General features: G+C 42.8%; 2 protein-coding genes across 25 annotated transcripts in view; one reads left to right on the top strand and one right to left on the bottom strand.

Moving 5' to 3' along the window:
• PAPLN (papilin, proteoglycan like sulfated glycoprotein) overlaps window positions 1-8,716 on the top strand; it is a 51,279-nt gene extending 42,563 nt beyond the window's left edge. For 4 of the 5 annotated variants that reach the window (XM_032691894.1, XM_032691892.1, XM_032691896.1 and 1 more), the window contains 7 exons: window positions 99-223; window positions 987-1,125; window positions 2,519-2,656; window positions 3,303-3,430; window positions 4,005-4,113; window positions 5,431-5,606; window positions 6,130-8,716. In XM_032691894.1, coding sequence (XP_032547785.1) covers window positions 99-223; window positions 987-1,125; window positions 2,519-2,656; window positions 3,303-3,430; window positions 4,005-4,113; window positions 5,431-5,606; window positions 6,130-6,305 — 991 coding nt within the window. In that variant the 3' untranslated portion in view covers window positions 6,306-8,716. Of the gene's footprint in view, window positions 1-98; window positions 224-986; window positions 1,126-2,518; window positions 2,657-3,302; window positions 3,431-4,004; window positions 4,114-5,430; window positions 5,607-6,129 lie in introns of those variants that run through there. The other variant, XR_004357766.1, reaches the window with a different exon arrangement.
• Window positions 8,717-9,910: 1,194 nt separating this feature from the next.
• The window catches only part of NUMB (NUMB endocytic adaptor protein), a 90,705-nt gene continuing 80,104 nt past the window's right edge, over window positions 9,911-20,511 (bottom strand). For 11 of the 20 annotated variants that reach the window (XM_032691900.1, XM_032691909.1, XM_032691898.1 and 8 more), the window contains 6 exons: window positions 19,538-19,678; window positions 17,903-18,104; window positions 15,743-16,045; window positions 13,872-14,021; window positions 12,884-13,027; window positions 9,911-11,860 (listed from right to left, as the gene is read on the bottom strand). In XM_032691900.1, the coding sequence (XP_032547791.1) occupies window positions 11,145-11,860; window positions 12,884-13,027; window positions 13,872-14,021; window positions 15,743-16,045; window positions 17,903-18,104; window positions 19,538-19,678 (1,656 nt within the window). In that variant the 3' untranslated portion in view covers window positions 9,911-11,144. The remainder of the gene's footprint in view (window positions 11,861-12,883; window positions 13,028-13,871; window positions 14,022-15,742; window positions 16,046-17,902; window positions 18,105-19,537; window positions 19,679-20,511) is intronic. The other 9 variants (XM_032691917.1, XM_032691912.1, XM_032691915.1 and 6 more) reach the window with 4 other exon arrangements.

Raw genomic sequence — 20,511 nt, 5'->3', positions numbered from 1 at the left:
GTGATGGTTTATGTAACATCAGCACGAAGGGCTGCTCTGCCTTGGCCAGTTGCTGCCGGTGGCCAGGCAGAGGCAGTCAATCCTTGTACGTGTTGCAGGCACACCTACCAGTCTGACAGCTCCTTAGTGATCAGCCACGTCAAGCCAGAGGATGCTGGGATGTACACATGCCTCACTTCTGACGCGAAGACAGAGAGCCGACAGATTCAGTTACAGATCACAGGTGAATTATCTTCTGCTTAACACCAGAAAAGTAGCTCAGGGCTCCTCATTAATGGTTATTGACCACAGGCTCAATAAAGCCAGCTGCAGGAGCAAACTTTCTCCACTGGCAAGAGGGAGTGTGGAGGCAGTAGGGCCTCTCTTAGTGTGGTGTTCTCTCATGATAAAGCCTTAGCCCTAAAGCACTTCTTTCCCTGCAGTGCCACCCCGTAACTGGAGTTGTGGCTTGCCTGTAACCTGCCCCATTTTCTAGCACAGCGATTGTGTCATCATCCCTGACAGCCATCAGCTGCCTCCTGATCCCTGTAAGTGCAGGTGCATTTATGTTTTGTATTTTGCCCAAACAGATTCTGCTGGGTAACAAATGATTCCCTGTTCTGAAAAATGTGCTTTTTTTCAGAAACAAACCAAAAAAAATTTCTAGTCTCAAAAGATGAGCCAGCAAGGCACCCTGTAGCCTTCCATCTCTGAATTGTGCTTTGCAACAGCAATGGCAACTGGGGCAGAAGGCATTGTGGCCTAAGGGATGTTGCAACATGCTCACTGACAGAGGAGAGAAAGGAGTCTAAAATTGCTTGCCTGCAGGTCTGTGACTCTCATTAGTAGACAGTGCAGGTTTACTGCACTAGTCAGCCAGAAAACAGATGGCTGAAGGGCTCTTTGGCTCCAGTTCAGCAAGCTCTCCCAAGCTCATAGAAACTCTACGCAACAGGTCACAGTAAGAAATGTCCTTTTATTCACATATGGCATTTTGTTTTGAATAGAGTACCAGAGCACTGTTCTGGCAGAGGGTGAGAGAGGTCGGGTCCGTCACAAGGAAAATCAGCAGCTTCGAGAGTTATCCAGAGGCAGGAAAGTTGTACATGAAGCCGGGTCCCCTGTGCATCAGCAATTCACATACAGGTAAGTTCACACACAGCAACAGTTTGTCTACTGTGACCAGCTGATGAACCATATGGCATCTCTTCATGTAGAAAAGCTGAAGATTGGAAAGGTCCTGGGTCAGCTGTTCTGGGGCCCGGTTGGGAAGCAAGCAGTACTGAACTGCTGACAACGGGAATGGGAGAAGATCCCAGTCGCAAGCTGTCTTCTGTCGTCCCCGAGGGTCTCTTGAAAGAAGCATATTCTGAGCAAAAATGCACAGAGAAGCTGACAGCAAAGGAGTTAGGCTCAGACAAAAGAAGTATTGGGGCAGCATCCTTAGATGTTCAAGTTAGTGTAGGCAGAAAGAGAAATCTGTTCTGGAAAAAACCAAAGCAAATAGGAACTGCCTAACTAGCACAAAATAGACATATGTATATTTTAAACAGTTCTAGTTGCTCTAGCTTCCACTCATTAATTTTAAATATTTTGTGAACAAATCTATTTGACCCAAACCTATCTCCTCATGTGCTGGCATATTTTGTAGCTTGTTGCATGGCTTTTTTGGTGCTTCTAGGCTCCACAGAAATAAAATTGGACAAATTATTTTTGCCTTAAACACAGCGTGTCGGGACTCCAGAATAAATGGGACCGTGATCTGATCCCTCCCTTTTTTTGGGTTTACAACCTAAAACCCAGCCAATTTGCTGAACTCCCCAGCAATCTCCTTAGCTGTTTCTGCCTAAAAGCAGTAATAAGTGATTCACTGAATTAAGAGCGTTGCTCTTTTGTTTTGTTTTTTGAGATCAAGAATTCAGTTCAGAGAAAGGGGGTCAGGGAGATGATGTTTTATTTGACTCTGGGATCATCATAGTTTAGTTCCCTTGTAAAATGGTGCTTAGCTGTAGTTATCAGAGAGCAAAGAGCATGAGGAGATGGGTGTTGTGAGAGTCTGACCTCAACCTTTCTGCTGCATGAAGTGGATGACCAGCTCCTGGACCTTGCATGCATTCAGGTAATTGCAATGGGCTCTTTCACACCCCAAAATGGTTCATTTCTGTGTGCCAAATAAGCACCTTGGGGGAAGCTTACTTGGTGCCCTGTTCATGACTTTGTACCATTTTGTCATGTGTTCACGTTGTTAGTGCTTCCTCAGCTGTTATATGGAGGGTTGCTGTAAGAATCAGGGTTGCTGTCTGTAATGGGTTAAGCTGGCAGGAGTGCAGCACCAAGCTGTGCTGAACTGGAGCAGGATTTGATGGAGGCTGCTCTTTGCTGAATGCTGGTAATGGCAAGCATCAGATAGGAGTGCAGAGACCACCCTTTTCTGTTGGAGACACAGAATAAGGCTTGTGATTACAAAAGCCTTGTGCTAAAGGTCAAATGCTGAACAAGGAAGTTTCTACATCTTTTGCTGTGCTTGTGAACTTTACAGGTTGAGAATGGATAAGAGTGAGCCCACGGTAGTGGAGGCCAGTGTTGGGGAGAGAGTCAGACTGCCCTGCACAGTGGAAGCATCACCCACTCTCACCATTGAGTGGCAGAAAGATGGGCAGCCCCTTTCCTCTCCCAGGTGAGCTCCCAGGTGGCTTCAACCATTCATGTGAAGAAGAGCCTCCTCCTTTCCTTTCCTGACTCCTCCTTGAGAGAATGATGCTGCTGGCCATGCAGCAACGACCTGTCCTTCTTTATGCTGGCCAAATTCCTCCACCAGGGCTAGACTGTACTGCTTGCCTGCCCCAGCCTCACTCACAGATCAAAGTCTGAACATTGAACCCTTGAGTGAACAGCTGTGACACCGGGTCTACAAGTGAGTCAAGGCTGAAATTTGTTCATCTACAAAGCTAGCAGAAAAAGTACATGTGGCAAGCAAATTTGCCAAAACCCAGCTGGTCTGTGAGCAAGGGCAGAGGTTCACAGCAGAGAGAGATCAGGGTGCCTGCAGTGAACTTTCATGGCTACTGGTGCTGCTCTCCTGCAGCTGTCCTCACTCTGCTCCCAGAAACCTGCTCTAGCAGCAAGCTTTTCCAGCATCTACGGCACCAGTTCTGGGATTTGACGACTAAGGGTTGTATTACAACCCCTGCAGTGTTTGAGCAGCTAAACCTTTGCTCAGTAGTACTGCACAATTGTGCGTGAGGCACTGCTTCAGCTCTGCTGTCTGGAGGTCCATCCTGACCTGAGCGCAGGCTGAGGAAGGTTCTGGTTTTGTTCCCCAGGCACAGGCAGCAGTCAGATGGGGCCCTGGTGATCAGCCGGGTCAGCCCTGAAGATCTCGGCTTCTTTACCTGTGTTGCCTCGAATGGACGTGACCTGGACCAGCGCCAGGTCCTGTTCCGACCCCTAGGTACTGGATGGATGGAGGAATGCATGACATGTGTGCACAAAGCGGGAAACAGGGAGGGCTGTGCAGGGAGTGTGGGTTTCTTGGCTGGCCATGCCTCTTTGCTGTTGCACCTAATGTTTAACAGGCAGCTTGAGGGCAAGGGAAGAGTGAGTTGTTTTGCCCAATGGTAATCTGCATGTGTCTAGTACATCATGGTGCTCCAGGCAGTGGGAAAAGGCACTGATAGCATAGGAAGAGTCACTCTCAGGGCCTTGTTTGTGGGACACTGGTGTACAATGGGTATAAGAGCAAGAGAAACTGAGTAGATCGTCCTTCTGTGCATGTAACATGCATATGTCCAGCTGGACAAAAATGCTCTTTGAGGCCTCTGCTACTTGCCCTTGCTCAGACCAAAGCCCTTAGGAAATCCACATTCCACATAGCAACGGCAGCACAGCCTCAAACATGCTGTTTCAAGGCCTAGGGACTTGCAGCTCATCATGGGTTGTGTTGGACTTGGGCATGAGCCTTTTCCTGCTACCAGGTGCAGCTCGGCATTGTCTTCCTGCCAGTAATGTTTTCCCTTCTGGTCTAGGAGAGCTGAGGATCACCGGTCTTCTGCCAAGCATCACAGTACCTGAAGGAGGTACTGCTCAGCTTCATTGTACAGTGACTGGCAACAACGTGAATATAAGGTGGTCAAGGTGAGCAAAAATGAGACAGAACAACTTCCCATTCCTTCTCTTTACAAACCTCATCATTTACCATGCAAATACTAATGCAGGGTGCCTGCCAGTTATGGCAGAGACCACAGTTCTCAGCCCAACTAGTATCACCTACCCTTTCTTAAACAACTTGGATGTTAGTTACCAAGATCCCTGTGGGGTGTGGCAGGGTCATCAAGTTCATGTTCCGGTCAAATAAGGAGGAAAGCAAACATTAAACGAAGATTTCATGGAGTTCAGAAAGACTCTGTGCTGGAAGGCTAGTTAACATGACAATAGCAAGAACTAAAATGAGTAATCAGAGGAAAACCTTTAGTTGCTCTTTATAAAACCCTCTCTGCCTAGCCCTAACAAACATTTTAGCCCCTACAGTAACAGCAACTCTTCTCCCAGCTTCCTGCTGCAATACTTCTCTCCATGTACTGTTAAGTGGAAGCAAGGGAGATTTAAAAGTGTTTTAAGGTGAAAAGCTTTGTCCTCTTCTCTTGATTGTTTACTGGGAAACTCTGAATTTGTGCAAGTCTTTGGTGGGGATTTTTCTCCTGTTTGGCAATAATCAGTTCTGTTTTGAGCCTTCTTACAAAGTATCCAGAGACATGGAGTGGTAATTGTTTAAATCCCTGTACTCTGAGGGTTAGGACTGAAGTGGACCATCTAACAAAGAGCTTTTCTTCCATACATATTTGGTATTCGAGTTTACAAAATGTTGCATGTTTCAGAGTCTGAACGAAACCCTTTTCAGTGAAACAAATTTCATTTCATTGGTAACTAGGAGTTCACAACTCAGGCAGTTTTCCTGCTGGGCACAGATTATTCCAGGAGGAACTGAACAGACACAATCTTGCTGGTTTTTTAAAGAAACTTTTAAGAGAGAGGAAAGAGGGCACGTTGCTCACTACCCCATATGCTCCTCAAGCAATATGCGCAGCTATCAATGCCAGCCAAACAAGTACTGCCAGACCACAACCTGGAGAGAGGGAAAGGCACATTGGATTTTTTTCTTGGTCCCTCAGACCTCAAAAATGTGTACTAGTGGAAAGGGCAATGTCTTTATATGGAGCACACAGCGAACCACCTCCCACGCAGACTGTGGGCTAACGGATGTAGACTCCAGACTCCCTCAGGCTCGTGTTACTACACAATATAGGGACAAGTTGTGGCTAGAGATTTCTTCTTACTTCCTGCTGAACTTGTAAAAATTCTCCCCTTTCATGGAACATCAGTTTCCAAAGAGCACAGAGAGCTCCTTTAGCCGCCATGGGTGGGAATATTGATACAACATGTTTTTCACCACAGGAATGGAGTCCCCATGCGGGGGGATGGCCACCACATCCACCTGTCCCAGGATGGAAGCCTGATCATAAGCAACGTCCAAGAGGCTGATGAGGGATCCTACACATGCAGTGCCTACAGCAGCAGTAACTCTGTCAGTGCCAGCACGGAGGTGAAAGTGCTGAGGAACAGGCCTAGCAGTGAGTACAGCCTGGTCTTCCTGCTTCTCCCTGCACAGTGCCTGTATCTTGGCCGCTATTATAAGTCTGCCCATTGCATGTGCCAGTCCACCACCAACCTTGGGCTTTGGGGAGCAGCAGGAGCCTGCTTTCCCTGGGCAGAAAAGCAGGATGGTGCAAAGCGGGGCACTGGGAGCCTAAATAACATCCTGAGGCCAAAATACCATAGTTGGTTGACCAAATAGTTGGCTGCAAGGTTTGTAGTTGGACTGTGGACACCATCCAGCTGACCTTACACAAAGTGTAGGTTGAGTGGTCTCTTGTCAGGAGGTCAGCCCCTGAAAATGCATTCTCCTCCTGTACCTCACCAGAGGTATCAGTTTCATCTTGAAACTCATCATCTCATTCCTGATGTTGGACTAAATTTAAAACAATCCCCTCAGAACCAGTGAGGTGGAGGAAGCAGGAACATACTGTGTCTTTTGGGAGGGAAAAGCAAGCTGAGAATAAATTTACAGCTGGTTCACCTTTTGCTTGACTGCAGCTACTACGAGTCATGTTGTGGATCTGAGTAGAGAGTGCGTGGACCAGCCCCACCTCGCCAACTGTGACCTGATCCTGCAGGCCCAGCTCTGTGGTAACGAATACTACTCCAGCTTCTGCTGTGCCAGCTGTGCTCGCCACCGACCGCAGGCCAGCGCACCGCGTCACCGCGGGTGACAGGCACCCCCACGGCGAAGTACAGGTGACCCAGGACAAGGCTGGAAGTCTGAACTCTGTTCTTTGACTGCATGGGACTGTTCTGGGAGCTCCGCGCTGCTGCTCAAGAGGGTGAATTGAACAGTGTGTAGTGGGTGTAAAGGTTCAAATGTGGGAGACCCACTACCCTCAAGTTTATTGTAAACTCCTTTTCCCCCCGTGTGCCTTGCTGTACCTAATCCATCTCTTCAGGGTAGTTGCTGTCATTCATATAACAAGATAATATTGGGAAAGTAAGGATGATGTGACTAGAGAAAGCAGATAACCAGCATGAAAGAGGGAGACAGACACCAATTCTTTATACAAGCAAGAGAGAGAAGTGCTCTTAAAAAAATAATCTCTGAAGTGTTTGAAATTGGGCCTGAACCACCTTAACCAAAGCACTAATGAGCAATGAATATTTGTAATCCTGAGAAGCGCTTTCCATCTAAATGCAAACAGCTAAATGAGAAACAGCTGGATGCATATAAAATTAGTGTTTGGGTTCCAGGGGCTTACTAGCTCTGGGGTTGCAGCTGCAATGTCAGGTTACTATAGCTGTTTTATTCCAGTAGACCTTAGACAAATTTCTAGTAGGGTCAGTTTGGTTTCTACTTGACTATAATCAGCTTTGGAGTGAAACACAGGAGCAGTGCTTCACAGAAAGCTTAAGACAAAACAGAAAAATACTTCTAGCCCTTCGTGAATGTAAGGGGTAATTTAGATGAATATGCCAACACTGTTAGCTGTTCTGAGATGCTGCAGTTTAAATATCATTCATTCTAGGAAGGCTCAACACAAATAATTTTTTTCCTCAAACCAGAACTGTGCTGTTCAATTTATCGCAAAACTGGAGTCGGTGGTAGCACTGTGCTGAATTTCAGCTTGGAGGAAACAAATAGTATACACATAGAAATACATGTGTAGGTGCATTTGACTTGACAGAATAAACCTCCCAATGATCTGCTGTAGTCTCAGTTAAGTCCTGGATGGCCTGGCTTTCCAGGGAAAAGTTAGTTAAGTCAGGGAAAGCCTGGTTTGGCATGTGGCCTGGGCTGATGCCTGCTGCTATGAGCTAACAAGCTAGGACTTCCAGATGCACAGTACCTGTAGCTGAAAAGTATCCTTCATTTCAAGACTAACAAGGATGAGGCTCAGGAAAGTCTCAGGCATTAAGAGAGCAGAAGGTGAGACTATATAATTATATTCCTGTTAAACCAGGAAAGGCCCTTGGGCATCTTCAGTATCTCAAAGTGGAATTATTTCTGAGCAAAAGCATTTTTTTTACAGCTTCCACACTATTGTTTTACCCAAGCATCAGCCCTGACACTCCCCTTCTTCTTCATTCCAAACTCCCTGCTGAGACTTGGATGGGTTGACCATACTAATTAGCATCATTACCCATGTATTATTTGCATAGATGTAGCTACAAATTAGGAGACTGGTGTGTAGATGCTGATGTTTTGTTTGGGGGGTGGTGGATGGGGTTTTTTTTACTTTTGTCTTCTACTTGTGTTACTTTAAGGCTTCTAAGGAAGCAGCTAATTCAGGACTATGCTCACACCACACTCCTTCAGTCCCGATTCAGTACCCATCAGAGCACCAGCAATATATAGGTGTAAATCCTCAGGCTGACAGCCTAAAGCTGGTTTGTACTCTAAGTCCAGTAAATCAGTTTGGATGAACCTAAAAATAAGAATTACTGACCTGATGATTGCACTCTCATCGGCACAGGTGTGGCTTCAGGACTGAACACACTGCTTAAAGATGTGAACAAAACTGAGAAGGCAGAAGCAATCCAGTACAGGAGTGAGAGGTGACAGTCACACACCTATTTGGGGCTGGGTCTCTCCCTGTGGTCTGATAGATTCTGTTTGCTAGAGAAAATTCTTTTTTTGCAGTTAAGACCCTTTAATTTGATCAGGGAAAACTTCCTCTGCTGTAATGCAGGGCAAGTGTTACAGTTAAGTTTTGAAGTAGAAATCACTGGCTATTTAAGAACAATGAGATAGTCCTGAAAATTTCAAACTGTGTTTGTACATATTTTTGCATTTCACAGCTCAGACCAGCACCTTTTTGTGTATTTAGGATATTATAGTAGGATTTTGTCTTTTGAGACCAGAGGACTAATCGCAGACGCTGTAAATTCCAGCCTTATTGAAGCCTTCAGTTTATATATGGCAGGCATCCACGGGTAGTCAAGGGCTGCAAACCTGCTCAGGGGCATGGTTGGAAGGTGTATCAGACTCCTGTCCCAGCATAAGTAGTCAGTTCTATAAAATTCCTTTCTACTATGTCAGAGACGCTATTTTTAGAGTATTTAAATATTCTCTGTAGTCAGCTATCATTTAAGCTGTGTGGTTACACAAGATGGGGTCAGAAAGTGTTTTCTCAAGACTGCATTTTGATAGCCAGGACTTTGACACTGAAAATACTTTGTTTAGGGGAGAGTTTATTCTGACCTCCTTTCAGCTGCATAACCCTGGCAGGAAGGATGAGATTGGCAGGCATGCAGTTCCCTGCTTTAAATACATGCCCGTCACTGTAAAAGTTATCTAATGGGTCTTTACATTTCTTCTGTTTGATAAGATTGAGCTTCTCCCTCTCTATAGTACCACTTACTTAACCACTTGACTCAATGTTTACTTTTTTTATCCAAGAATCAAGATGTTCATTTACTTCCCAAAACAATGGATTGTAGGAAGTTCTTATCTCTAGGGCAGGAGAAGGGTGTAGCTATACTGGGCTATTTTCAGCTATCTTGGGACACTTACTGTGAAAGATATGAAACTAACAGAATAACTTATAGCTACTTTATTTCCTACTATAAATGTCTACAACTATGTTAGCTTTTTGGAAGCTGAAAAAAGCATTAATACCAACTCAAATACCATAGGGAGTGTTTCCATTACTATTCATATCATACTGAAAACAGGTTTGTAAAAAGTCACCGGTTTTTAGACTGTGTCACTGTGTGACTCACTGTACTTGCCTGGAAATGGAAGCTGCTGGCAAGCTCCAATACAAGGGGCAGACAAAGGAAGCATTTCTTCCCCTTCACTTTACGGAGTCTGACTTCTCCTTGTGTCTAAACTGACACGGTGCCCATAAGAATGCAGTGAGAACCAGTCATACTAACAGGGTAGGTATGAGCTCACTGGAAGAACAGAAAAAGAGTGAAAACACACCATCATCTCATATGGCTCCTTTTAGCAGTAGGGAAAAGAAAAACAAAGCGAGTTTTCCTCTTTGCCCTTACTAAATGTTAATGTCCTCATATTTGTCTCTCTGTAAATATTCAGTGACGGAAAATGCAGGGATGCAAACCTAGAATCTGATGTTATCAGTAACGGCCTCCATTTCAGAGCTTTATATGTTATGGGTCACAAGGATATTTTGCAAGTTCAGTCTTAAAGTTCAAAGTAACCTTAAATTGTAATAAACAAGAGGTGTTAAGATATTATTCTTAAGCTTTTAGGTTGGCAAGCAGGGCTTACCTATATTCACCTAACAACACAGAAGATACCCAGAAGGGCAAATACTGAAAACTGAATCAGGGTAGGAAATAAAACTTTCACAGACAGTGCTTCTACCACCAACATTTATTTCTGTTAAAGCAGATTATAAATCATCAGTACAAATATATATAACTTACATTTGCTTGTAAGGCCAAAGTTTAAAAGTAAAGTTAAAATGAGATGGTTTTCACAAGTCACCAGAGGCAGAACCTGGACCAGCTGCAGCCTTAACCACAAGGTTTCACAAATCAGTGGGAAAAAACAAAACCAAAGTTAAAAACTGCTAAGAACTATTGACAGACAAACATAAAATGATTTCCCAGGCAGTCCCAGGATATAGATATGATTACAGTAAGTTGTCACAGTAGTGTTAGAACCAAGAGATTAAGACAAAGAAACTGCAGCAATATATGAAAGGAAAAAACCATACTATATAGAATATGTAGATTGATTCCAATAAAAAACAGTAAGTTTTCCCCATGGTTTTCGAACCATGACAATACTGTTCTTTAATTTTCTTTGTTTAAAACTACGATATAATGACTTATTGGTTGTGATTGTTGTTGCAATATGCTACTTACAATGAACAGATACAAGAACAAGCTAGAGCCCCTTTTTCCACCCCCCCCAATATTACTTACAATAAGAATCAGAGATAAATCAATCTTATGTACAATTTCTTACATCCAACCCCCATTTTTTTTAACCTTTGGCAAGATTACTTACAACTCATACAGCTTTTAATATCCAACTATTTAAAATATTCTAAATGCATAAAAATAAAGATTTTGGCTTTACTTTATTCTTTACATATAATATTCACTTTGTTACTCAAAATGGAAGCTCAACTTTTTCCACAAACCTAGCTTTTGCTAAGGTGACAACATCCCATCCATATCCACCCCCCCACCCTACCCCATTTTTCCCTGAGGGGGAACATCCAGGACTTGCAGGGCATCAGAAGGACACAGGTACAAAAATCTGCCTTCCTTTCTGTGTGAGATGATTGATGTTTCTGCAGAACAGGCTTTGGGACTGGGTGCCTTTATTTCCTCCATTCAACTTCCAGCTTTCCAAGTGAGGAGGGAATGCAGACTGGGGTGACTCCAGGATTCTTTTTAAGAACTGCACATTAAATTCTCCGTATGTTTATGTCCTCCCCATAATGCTCCCTCTTTCTAACCCATTTTTGTTTTAAGGGACCTTTGGGATTATCAAAGCAAACTGATCAGAAACAGTCCCCTTTGCTCCCTTTATCCCTCTATCCTAATGTACAATTTATCCATCTCCCCCATAGGACCGCTTAAAGTTCAATCTCAAATGTCTTCTGTAAATCGCTCGAGAAGGGGTTGGTTGGGGAGGGATTAGTGCGCTGTTTTGCCTTGCTCTCTAGTGCTGCCCACTGTGCTTCAAATGCGTCTACCTGTGGAGCAGCCGCGGGGGGCTGGGAATGCTTGTCCTCGGCAGCCCATTTCCCACCGTCGACTCCGTTGAAAGCTGTGGAGCCGTTGTGCTGCGCGGGGGGGTTGAAGAAAGGACTGGCTGTGGCGCTGCTGCTTTCGTACTGCGGGAGCGTCTGCTGTTTGACGAGACTGGGGGACTGATGTGGGTGGGCTGCTGGAGTGTGGCTTGCAGTACCAAAGACGTTGGCTACCATCTGGGAAGGTGTGATTCCAACCACAGGGACGCTTGGGGCTGCATAGGTCATCCCATTTGCTACAGCATAGGGCTGAGCTGGAATAAATGCTGGCTGCATGGGCGGTACCACACCCACCGGCACAGGCTGAGGTGCAATGAAGGTGCTGACTGGGAAGGCTGGTGCTGACTGGGAAGCTGGAGCTGCTGGAGGAGGCTGGAGCAGTGGCTGTGGGGCTGGGGCTGAGGTTGGCTGCTGTTGGGCTCTCACAGTCTTTGAGACCTCTTCCAACCAGCGGTCTGCCTCTGAGGGAGTACGTCTGTGATTTCCTTGGAAGAGACTTGGTGAGGCTGCACCTGAGGAGGTGCTGCTCCATTCAGTGCCTGGGAAGAAAAGCATGGGCAAGTCACTGATATTTCCGCTCCTCACTCTTTTATAAGTCAGAAAGGCTGGAGGGTATACACAAGGACAGACAGGCCTCCTCCCACCATGACTGAAAGATGCTACCAACACTGGAAGCATCTTTATGCATCCACTGCACTGTTCTGTTCTAGAAAGACATTTATCAAGAAGGGGTAGACAAGGGCTTTTTTGCTAAAATGCAGATCTATGGGTATTTTTCTTCATAGGAGACATCTGAGACTTTAGGGCACGCAGAAGAGCATGCAGTTATGAGCCTGCACTCATAACTTGGTGGCAGTATGTAGTCCATAACCACTAGTTCATCTGACTGGGGAGTATCAGTTGCTGAATGAACAGCCAGGACTGGCGGACTTAGAACACAAAGCTATAGAAACTGTTTTAAAGACGAAGTCTGGTGCTCTTAGGAGGCCAAGTAGAACCTACTACTTCACTAGCAAAGTTTCTCTTGTTGAGTGGCTCTTACACCAGGAAATTATGTTAGTTAAGACTGTAGCCTTCTACAACACGTGTCCACATGGGTGGCAGCCATTTCAGGCACCTCCCTACACTGAGTATAACTGCAGACAAGGCCTGGAGGAACAGACTAAACTTACTAAACAGGGGAAATGAACCTCTAAAGCCTTTAAGCAACCAACTTAATCCCTCCTTATGTACGTTAGTGGAAAGAACACACAAAAATTAATTTGGGTACACATCGATTCTTTCCCCTTCATACACACACACACATGCAACTTCATTACTTCCTTTTTAAGCACTGAATTTTCTAAAATGCTGCCAAAATAAGAATCAGTCCAAATTATAGACCCAGAACCAGCAAGTTCATCGCTTCCCTCCATCCACTCGTGCAAAAGGCTACTACTTCCGTCTTTTGTTCCTGTTCCTTCCACTTGCCATTAAGTGGCACTGACAGTTGTCTCAAGGGCTTAATTATGCTTTTGATCCAAGTTCTTATAGCAGTGCACCGGATCTACTTCCAATCTTACCAGTGACCATGGCTGCAGCTCCAGTATTAGCAGCAGGAGCATGAGCCCAAGGATTGGTTTCACGAACTGGCATAGCTGTGGACACTACAGCAGCTTGGGATGGTTTAGCAGCAAGCACACAGAAGGCAGAGGCAGTGCCATTAACTAAAATGGGAGCAGACAACATCAGTGCGATTAATTCATGCAAGGCATGCACGTGACTGGAATATTAGTGGGCCGGGTCATACCTATCAACATACAACAATTTTAGACACTTCCACATGACAGCAGTTTGTGTAAATTAGCCAAACTGGACTGACAGTCAATAAAAGTAGTAAATTCCATTTCACCAAGCCAACACTTATGAAGAGAATTGTGGGATTGAGAATTAATTATGTATTTTAAGAGGCCTTGAATTCTGATGACCAACGGAAGTTAAATTTGTTGTTTTTATAAGGAAGAGAGAGAGTTCACCAGAAGTTACTGTATGGTTAATTTTAGATTCAAAAGAACACATTTTAGATACAAAGTAACAATAACCACATTTAACATGGAGTGGTTCTTTTTTCACACAACTTGCATAAAAGCACAGCAGTGAAATGAAGATTAGCAGCTGCTATGAGTTCTATCTCACCACAACTTATCTAAGAATTTGTGTGAAAAATAGTAATTGTGGTGGCACAAAATCTCTTCTCTTGTGAGATTTGGTTCCTATGACACACAATTGGTAAGGTGTTTGCAGTTCAGGAGGCAGAATGTTGAAATAGCCATTATCTCAACGCCAGTCCCTTTTACAGGTAACTATCGTGTGGTAGGTGCATGAATTTTTTGTTACAAACAAAACCACAGAAAAACTGAACAGACAGGATGAAAAAAGCCGGATGCATTCACCCAAAATACTGGTAACAGGACTCGCACAAGTAATTAAGACCACGTGTTACTGGAAAGCAACATTTTGTGCATTCAAGCCTAACCCAGCGTGACCGCGGCACGCAAAGAAATCACAAACCTTGAAAGGCAGGAGACTGTGGTGCAACTACTGTCACTGGTTTTGTCATGGGGGCCGAAGAGAAAGGGTCTTCTGAGGGTGTGCTGAAAGCACTGGTGATCTGAGAGCACAGGGCACTAATGCTGTCTGTTTCCCCTTCTACCTCAGGGACTAAAATGTAAACAGAATTCATTAAATGGGAAGTTTAAAGGATACAGAAACAATTTACAAATACCAATGTGAAATTGAAATATAATTAGTTCCCTTATGTCCTAGATGGTCTTGCTACTGATTTGCACAACAGCTTTTTTTAAAATTAGTGTTGATGATCTGACCTGAAATAGAACACCACATTAGTGTATTTTGTGACTAAGTCAAGAGAGTAAGGAGATCACCATTCCAAATTTAAAGGATGCTCATAGCAGAAGTAAAAGGGTTTTCTATAGCTTTAGTAGAGATCTAAATCTTTCAGTATTAAAAAGTGCTAAAAATATCAAGGATTTGGTGTTAAGATTTGGCACTCTGTGAAATAAAAATACTTATGATAGATTTAAGTGTTCCAACAACATGCTTCTACAGTAACTACATGAAGTTTAAATGTGCTGACAGCAATGCAGAGCAGCAAGTTAATTCTAGAGTTAGAATGTTGATTGTTCCAGTTCAGCAGTAGCCAAAATCCCCAGCTCCTGTGCTAGAATCATAAAAGCAAAAGCTGAATGCTCAAATAAAATGGACACTCAGTTTTAAACCAAGTATCAGCATCATGTGGATAAAGTAACATCTGGAGTAAAGCTGCCAGCTTACCAGATGTTCTCATTATTACTAATTGCATTATTTATCAAAAGTACCTATCATCAGTCCTTCATTGCACAGAACTGACATAAGCAGGCAGAATCAAGCACAAATAGTGTAAGAAACGTAAGATGGCTGGACTCAACATGCACCATACCTAAAACATAAGGGGAGGCATGCCCAAAAATTGTTTCTTTGAGGGATAGTCCAATACAGTGCATGTAGTGTGACAGTAAGCAGCACTGGCAGTGGTATATATGGAAACATGCATCATAATTGTTCTGAATCATGAAAAATTCAGATTGTAGTGTGCTCACTGAGTATCACTAGTGAGTAGTGCACTATTATTGTAAAACTAATCAACTCAGTGCTGGTCTTAAAGCACAGGTCACTAAACAAGGAGTCAGTTTTTTTGTTGAGTTTGCCTTTGTCACAGTGATTTTTACTTCAAAGCTTAGAACCCCAAAACGAGCCCTGTTGCCAAGTGAGAGTACAGCTGGCCTCCAGGATAATCTAGCTAAGGGAACTCTAGGACATTATGCAAGGTACTGAGCATCCCATGTGTTTATGTTGGGATGACTTTAGAAAACTGCACTACCATCACGTGGAAACTGTACAACTTAAACAGTTAAGTTTCTTTTAATGCAAGGTGAAAAGCAATTTCATTGTTCTCAGAAAGAATTCAGACAGGCAGAAGGACAAACAATCATCACATGATCCTCTGACAAGTGGTTAAGGCCTTGAAGGGATTTGTCTCTCAGGATGCCCTGACAGTAAGTGGAAGAACTGGTTCAGTGACTCAGAGGGAAGAGCCAGCACCTACTAATTCACCAACACCCATTCCTGGAGCACTTCAAGTTGTGATCCAGTATTTCAGACAGTGATTAGAATATTTTGTCTTCTGCATGTGGATAGTGCATTTGAAATTCTTGACTATTTCAAAAGCAGAATTTTTGTGACATAGCGATGTTTGTTCATGATAAATGATAACACGAAGAAGAAGGATTTACTAGAAAATAAGGAGTTATTTGAAGCCACAGAGAAAGAAAGGAGGAACAGACAATATAAGCTAATGTTTCACTGGAACCATTTGGTTTTACCTGAGTTTTTCATGGGGAAATCGGTCTTCCTTTGCACTGTTGAAGGCAGCTCATTTATTCGCAAAGACAACTGGCGTTTAAAAGGAGACATCTTTTGGCTAAGGGCAGGGAAGCCCCTGAAAGACCCTTGCCTGGCAAGCTGCTCTATAGGGGCATGTCTCCGTGGGATAGCATGGGGATTGCTCATTTCTTTATCCAGAGAGGCAGCAACTTCAGCAGTAGGAGAGGTTGGTGAGCCAGAAGAGGGGGCAGTATTGTTTGGTGCAGCACCTGGTGCTACTGTTTTCACTTCTGTTTCAACTGCTGGAGGAAACAGGGTGAGGTTAGGAGAGTAAAGCAAAGTACTGTTCAACTGCCTGCCCCTATTCCCATTTGTTTTGAAGAAATTCCAAGAATTTACATAACCAGTACTCTACCAAATGAGTTTCTAATAGCACAGCAGAAAACTCAGTTCTATATAACTCCATGGTCTCCACCATGTCACTTTACATACATCCAGGCTCCACAGCTTACTAAGGTCACTTCCCAGAAATGATAGCTTTAACATATGTATTCTCTCTAGCTGTTCCTGAGACCCCAGTTCTAAAAATACTTGCAATTCATTTATGAGTAAGACTAAAAAATGTATGGTGTGTTTGAGACCTCTACTTTCCCCCACACAGAACCATGGCCAAAATATTACTACAAACTGTTTTAAGTGACTTAGGGTGCCATAGCTCAGCAGCAACAGGGAACAGAACCCAGCTCTAGCACCTTCTTTCAAAAGCCACCCTGCCAGCCCTGCAGAATCAGCAGCAGCAGCCAAACACACTGCACAAGCTTTAGCAGGCCAAAGGTAGCAGCAGCACTTAACAAGTTAGACTGCATTCAGCACTCAGGCTGCAGTACCCCAGCTCCTCCAGGAAATAATAGAATAGCAATGGGGAGTTTTCCATCTCTAGGAGAACTCTCACTCATAAATGAATTGGCTTTGGGGATCATCAACACAGCAGGACAAGGGGAAATCTCACTATGCTGGTATGAATTCTTATTTTACCTATATAGTTTTCCAAACGTTTTAAGAAAAACAATTACTTTTTTTTGACATATCAGCAGAACAACTAGAAATCTGGTAAAGAGAGGAGTCAGACTAGAGATTTCTGAGGAGCTGGAATGGTAGGAGGAACTAATTATGTTGTCTTGCAAGCTTCAGTACCCGTGAGTTGCAGCTGTTCGTTCAAGTGAAACTTTTCTAATCAGTCTTTCTTGGAAAGGATTTCACACACCTTCATTGAGTCAAGATTTTGACTCATGCCCTCAAGTAACAAAGGCCTTATGTTTAAGCTTCATTTAGCACATTCTGAAACTAACGTACGGGAACAAGCAGATGGATGATGAAAACAAAGATTAAAGTTTTGCAATCGAGGGGCAGCATAAAACTTGCTGTGAAATCCTCTGAAACAAAAGTTTGACTCCACTGTAAAGGGAGTTATGAACAATATTTATAATATTTATTTTTTGTTAGCTGTAGAACTCCACTACTTATAATAAAAATTGAGTAACAAGTTCTATACTTCACTTTCAGAACACTAACTCCTCTAAAATCAGTTAGTTATTAGTTTTGAATGTAATTAACAGTGTAACAGTTGTGTGTTTTATTGGGAAGGGGTGATTATTTTGTTCTGTTTTTTTTAGAAAGCACTCTGTTCTTCCCCCATGCAGCATTATTCTATACATACACTCTGTAATCTGCCATAAAAATAATAAAAAAAATTACATTCTTTTCTAAGAAAAATGCATTTCATTTTCTGTTCATTTACCATAAGCTTTAGATGTGTCTGGCAAACTTGTCCTATTTTTATAATAATTTTGTAATAAAGCCTTTTAGTATAGTACCTACAGTGTTCTCTGCCATAAAGCAGGCTGACAAAACAAAGCAGAAGCAGCTTTCACATATGAAGCCACTTGCATCTTTTCTAGAAGGGATATGGGAAAATGCGCTCTGAGTGAATCTGGGAGCGATTTTTGCATCCTGTGAAGTGACAAGAGTCTGGGAATATTGTTTGAACACAGCAAGGTTTAAGAGAGGGAATGCTCTAAGGATGTTAAGCCTAAATCCTTGCACAGGCCTCAGTGCTGGTTTTGCTCGCTATAGATGATTGTTTAAGTTGTATCTCGTACCTTTAGCATCCGGCATCTGTCTCATAATTTCCTCTCTCTCTGCTTGTTCAGTAGCTGTAGTGACCCTGAATGACCCCTCTCTAGTGAATGTGGTTCTGCTGGCATCAAAGGTGGCAGTCACTCCACACTCCTTCTCTCGCTTCTGCTTTCGCTCCAGGCATGCTGCAAATGCACAGCCCACGGCATGACTCAACCTTTCCCCCTGCACAAGACAACATTGCGTCATACAGTAACCGGAACAGAAACATCGCAAAGGCATAACCTGTCTTTATAAGATGCATCTAATTCAGGCATTAAAGAGAACTACTGTAATTGGTCATCTTTAGTATGGCTCTAAATTAAACCTGGTATATAAAGACACTCAACTACTAATGCACAAGCCATGTTCAAGAAGGCCACCCAAGAAGTCTCCTGAAGGAGACTGTTGGATAACCTGTTTAATTCAACTGTTACTAAGATGATAGTGTGATAATGTGCCTGTATTGATCGCTTGCCTCTGGATACATCTGTGCACAAAGAAACTCTCCTGAAGCCATCTTAAGGTGTAAATCCTGAAGGACAGATGAGTGCTATTCTTGGAGCAAGTTTACAGAGGGCTCAGGGAGACACAACCTTTGTGTGTAAGTGTGAAAATTAAAAGTACAGTGGTGACTACTTACACCTCTTAATGGCCCTGACCAAACGCATAAGTTAAGAGTGCCTTCTGAAAAGCACTTCCATTATTCACCAGTGAGGTTAAAAGGATCCGCTATCCAATAACTGCAATAAGGAAAGGAAATTCAAGTCAGAGGAAGTCCAGCAACCCAGCTGATGCGGCGGTGACAGCTGAGTCAGAGGCACTATTGCTACCAGTAGCTCAACTCATCTATCATAATCAGTTAGTGAATTGACCTGTTATTCACAGAGGAAAACAGAAATGTTCCAGCTCTAACTTAAGTTTTACTGGGAATTTCTAACTTAATTGTTAAAAGAGAAATGATAAATTGGCAAGTACCACTACTCTGAACACGCAGCTCTGTGGAGTTCACACAATAAATTTGCATGAGGTTTCAAGCAGGAATCAACAAAAAGCAGATAGAAGGAAAGGTCAGATGATGGAGTTAAATAACTTACTTAAGTCTACACAGCAAGAAACTGATAGAGGTAACTTACTTTAAACCTTCCACTCAAAACACCTCTAGAAGCAAACAGAATGCTAATTCAATTCAGTTTAGCTCCATTCCTTAGCATTCGGATGACTTTTCACTGAAGAAAACATCTGCATACAAGAGACTGCATTCATAACCAGTCTGTATTTACTTTGATTTTATCCTGGAAAAACTGTTTCAGTTTTTGGCTGTAAATATTTTCAGATGAAAAAATTTTCCAGAGTAGTTCCTTTCTGCTGGAGATAGCTGAGGCTGACTGCATTCTTTTTATACACATGCTGAGCACCATTTCTCTCCACAAGACGACACCACAGAGCAATGGCAAATAATTCAGATATAGGGAATTAGAACTAAAATGATTTTCAAGGAGTAAGTAACATTCCAGCTGGAGTCAAAACATATTGCAGTGTTCCAGGTACTCAGTTTTTCTGACCATTACTTCTAGCTATGAGCCAGAAGAGTTGGGCACACACCACATTAAACTTACCGTGTCCTTCACAGCCATAAAGCAGTGGCATATCCAGCGTCTCGTTGTGCCATCTCGACAGATGTATGAGAACGCCCGGTCAAAGTTCCTGTCTGGTGCGCAGAAAGAAACTTTCTCTATTGTCTGATCAACTATAAGATCCTAGAGGGAAAAAATCACCCCCACAATAAAAGAAACGTGAGGAAATATGGAAAAACACTGAACAAGTAATTTTTAGTAGTAACTGCACAAAGATGACTTATAGTAAAAAGAGGGTAACCTGATCTGGCTATTAATTATCTGTCAACAAAGTAACCATTCAGAATCTGTTCCACTTAAGAAAGAAAAAGAACAGATCACATTTTCCAATAGATGCCTTTGGTAGAAGTGTGCCAAAGCACCACTTAAGAATTTAGGGACCCAAACAATTCCTATGATCTCTCTCTAGACTATGGAAGCACACATTTTTGTTTTGTTTTATTTTTACAGCAGCTCCATAGTCTTGCAATCAAAAAGCTTTACTGTGCTTATAACACAAACTGAAACTTGTGGGAAAGGTCTTTAAGTGTGAAAAGGTCTAGCAGCTTCTACAAAAAGAGCAAAAACTGATCTGCCAACTAGCTAAGTAGCGATGCAATGGAAAAGCACCAGCAGCACTGGTAGTATCAAACATCTCTGATTTAGTCCCACAGACTGATAGAAGTGTTTTTAAAAAGGAGATAGTACAGTTTAAGACTACGTCATCTTCATTAAAAATTATTTTATCAACTTTTTTCAAAATTGTTTCTTTTGTTTGGTGGCTAGTACTTGGCACCTCTGCTGATGTACTGAACCACCAGGAGGCAATAGTATATTTTCTTTTTAAATTTCATACTTTTAATTAACTTCAGAGTCTGCACATCTTATTAAAATTCAATTTGAAAATATTACATATATGCAGCAACGTTTCTAAAAATAACGTATTATTACTTTTAAATGAGGCAATCAGTAGACTG

This window comes from Chiroxiphia lanceolata, chromosome 6, assembly GCF_009829145.1.
Source record: "Chiroxiphia lanceolata isolate bChiLan1 chromosome 6, bChiLan1.pri, whole genome shotgun sequence".
NCBI classification, from domain to species: Eukaryota; Metazoa; Chordata; class Aves; order Passeriformes; family Pipridae; genus Chiroxiphia; species Chiroxiphia lanceolata.
The sequence above is the reverse complement of the archived record's forward strand: the minus strand, read 5'-3'. Positions and strand labels throughout refer to the sequence as shown.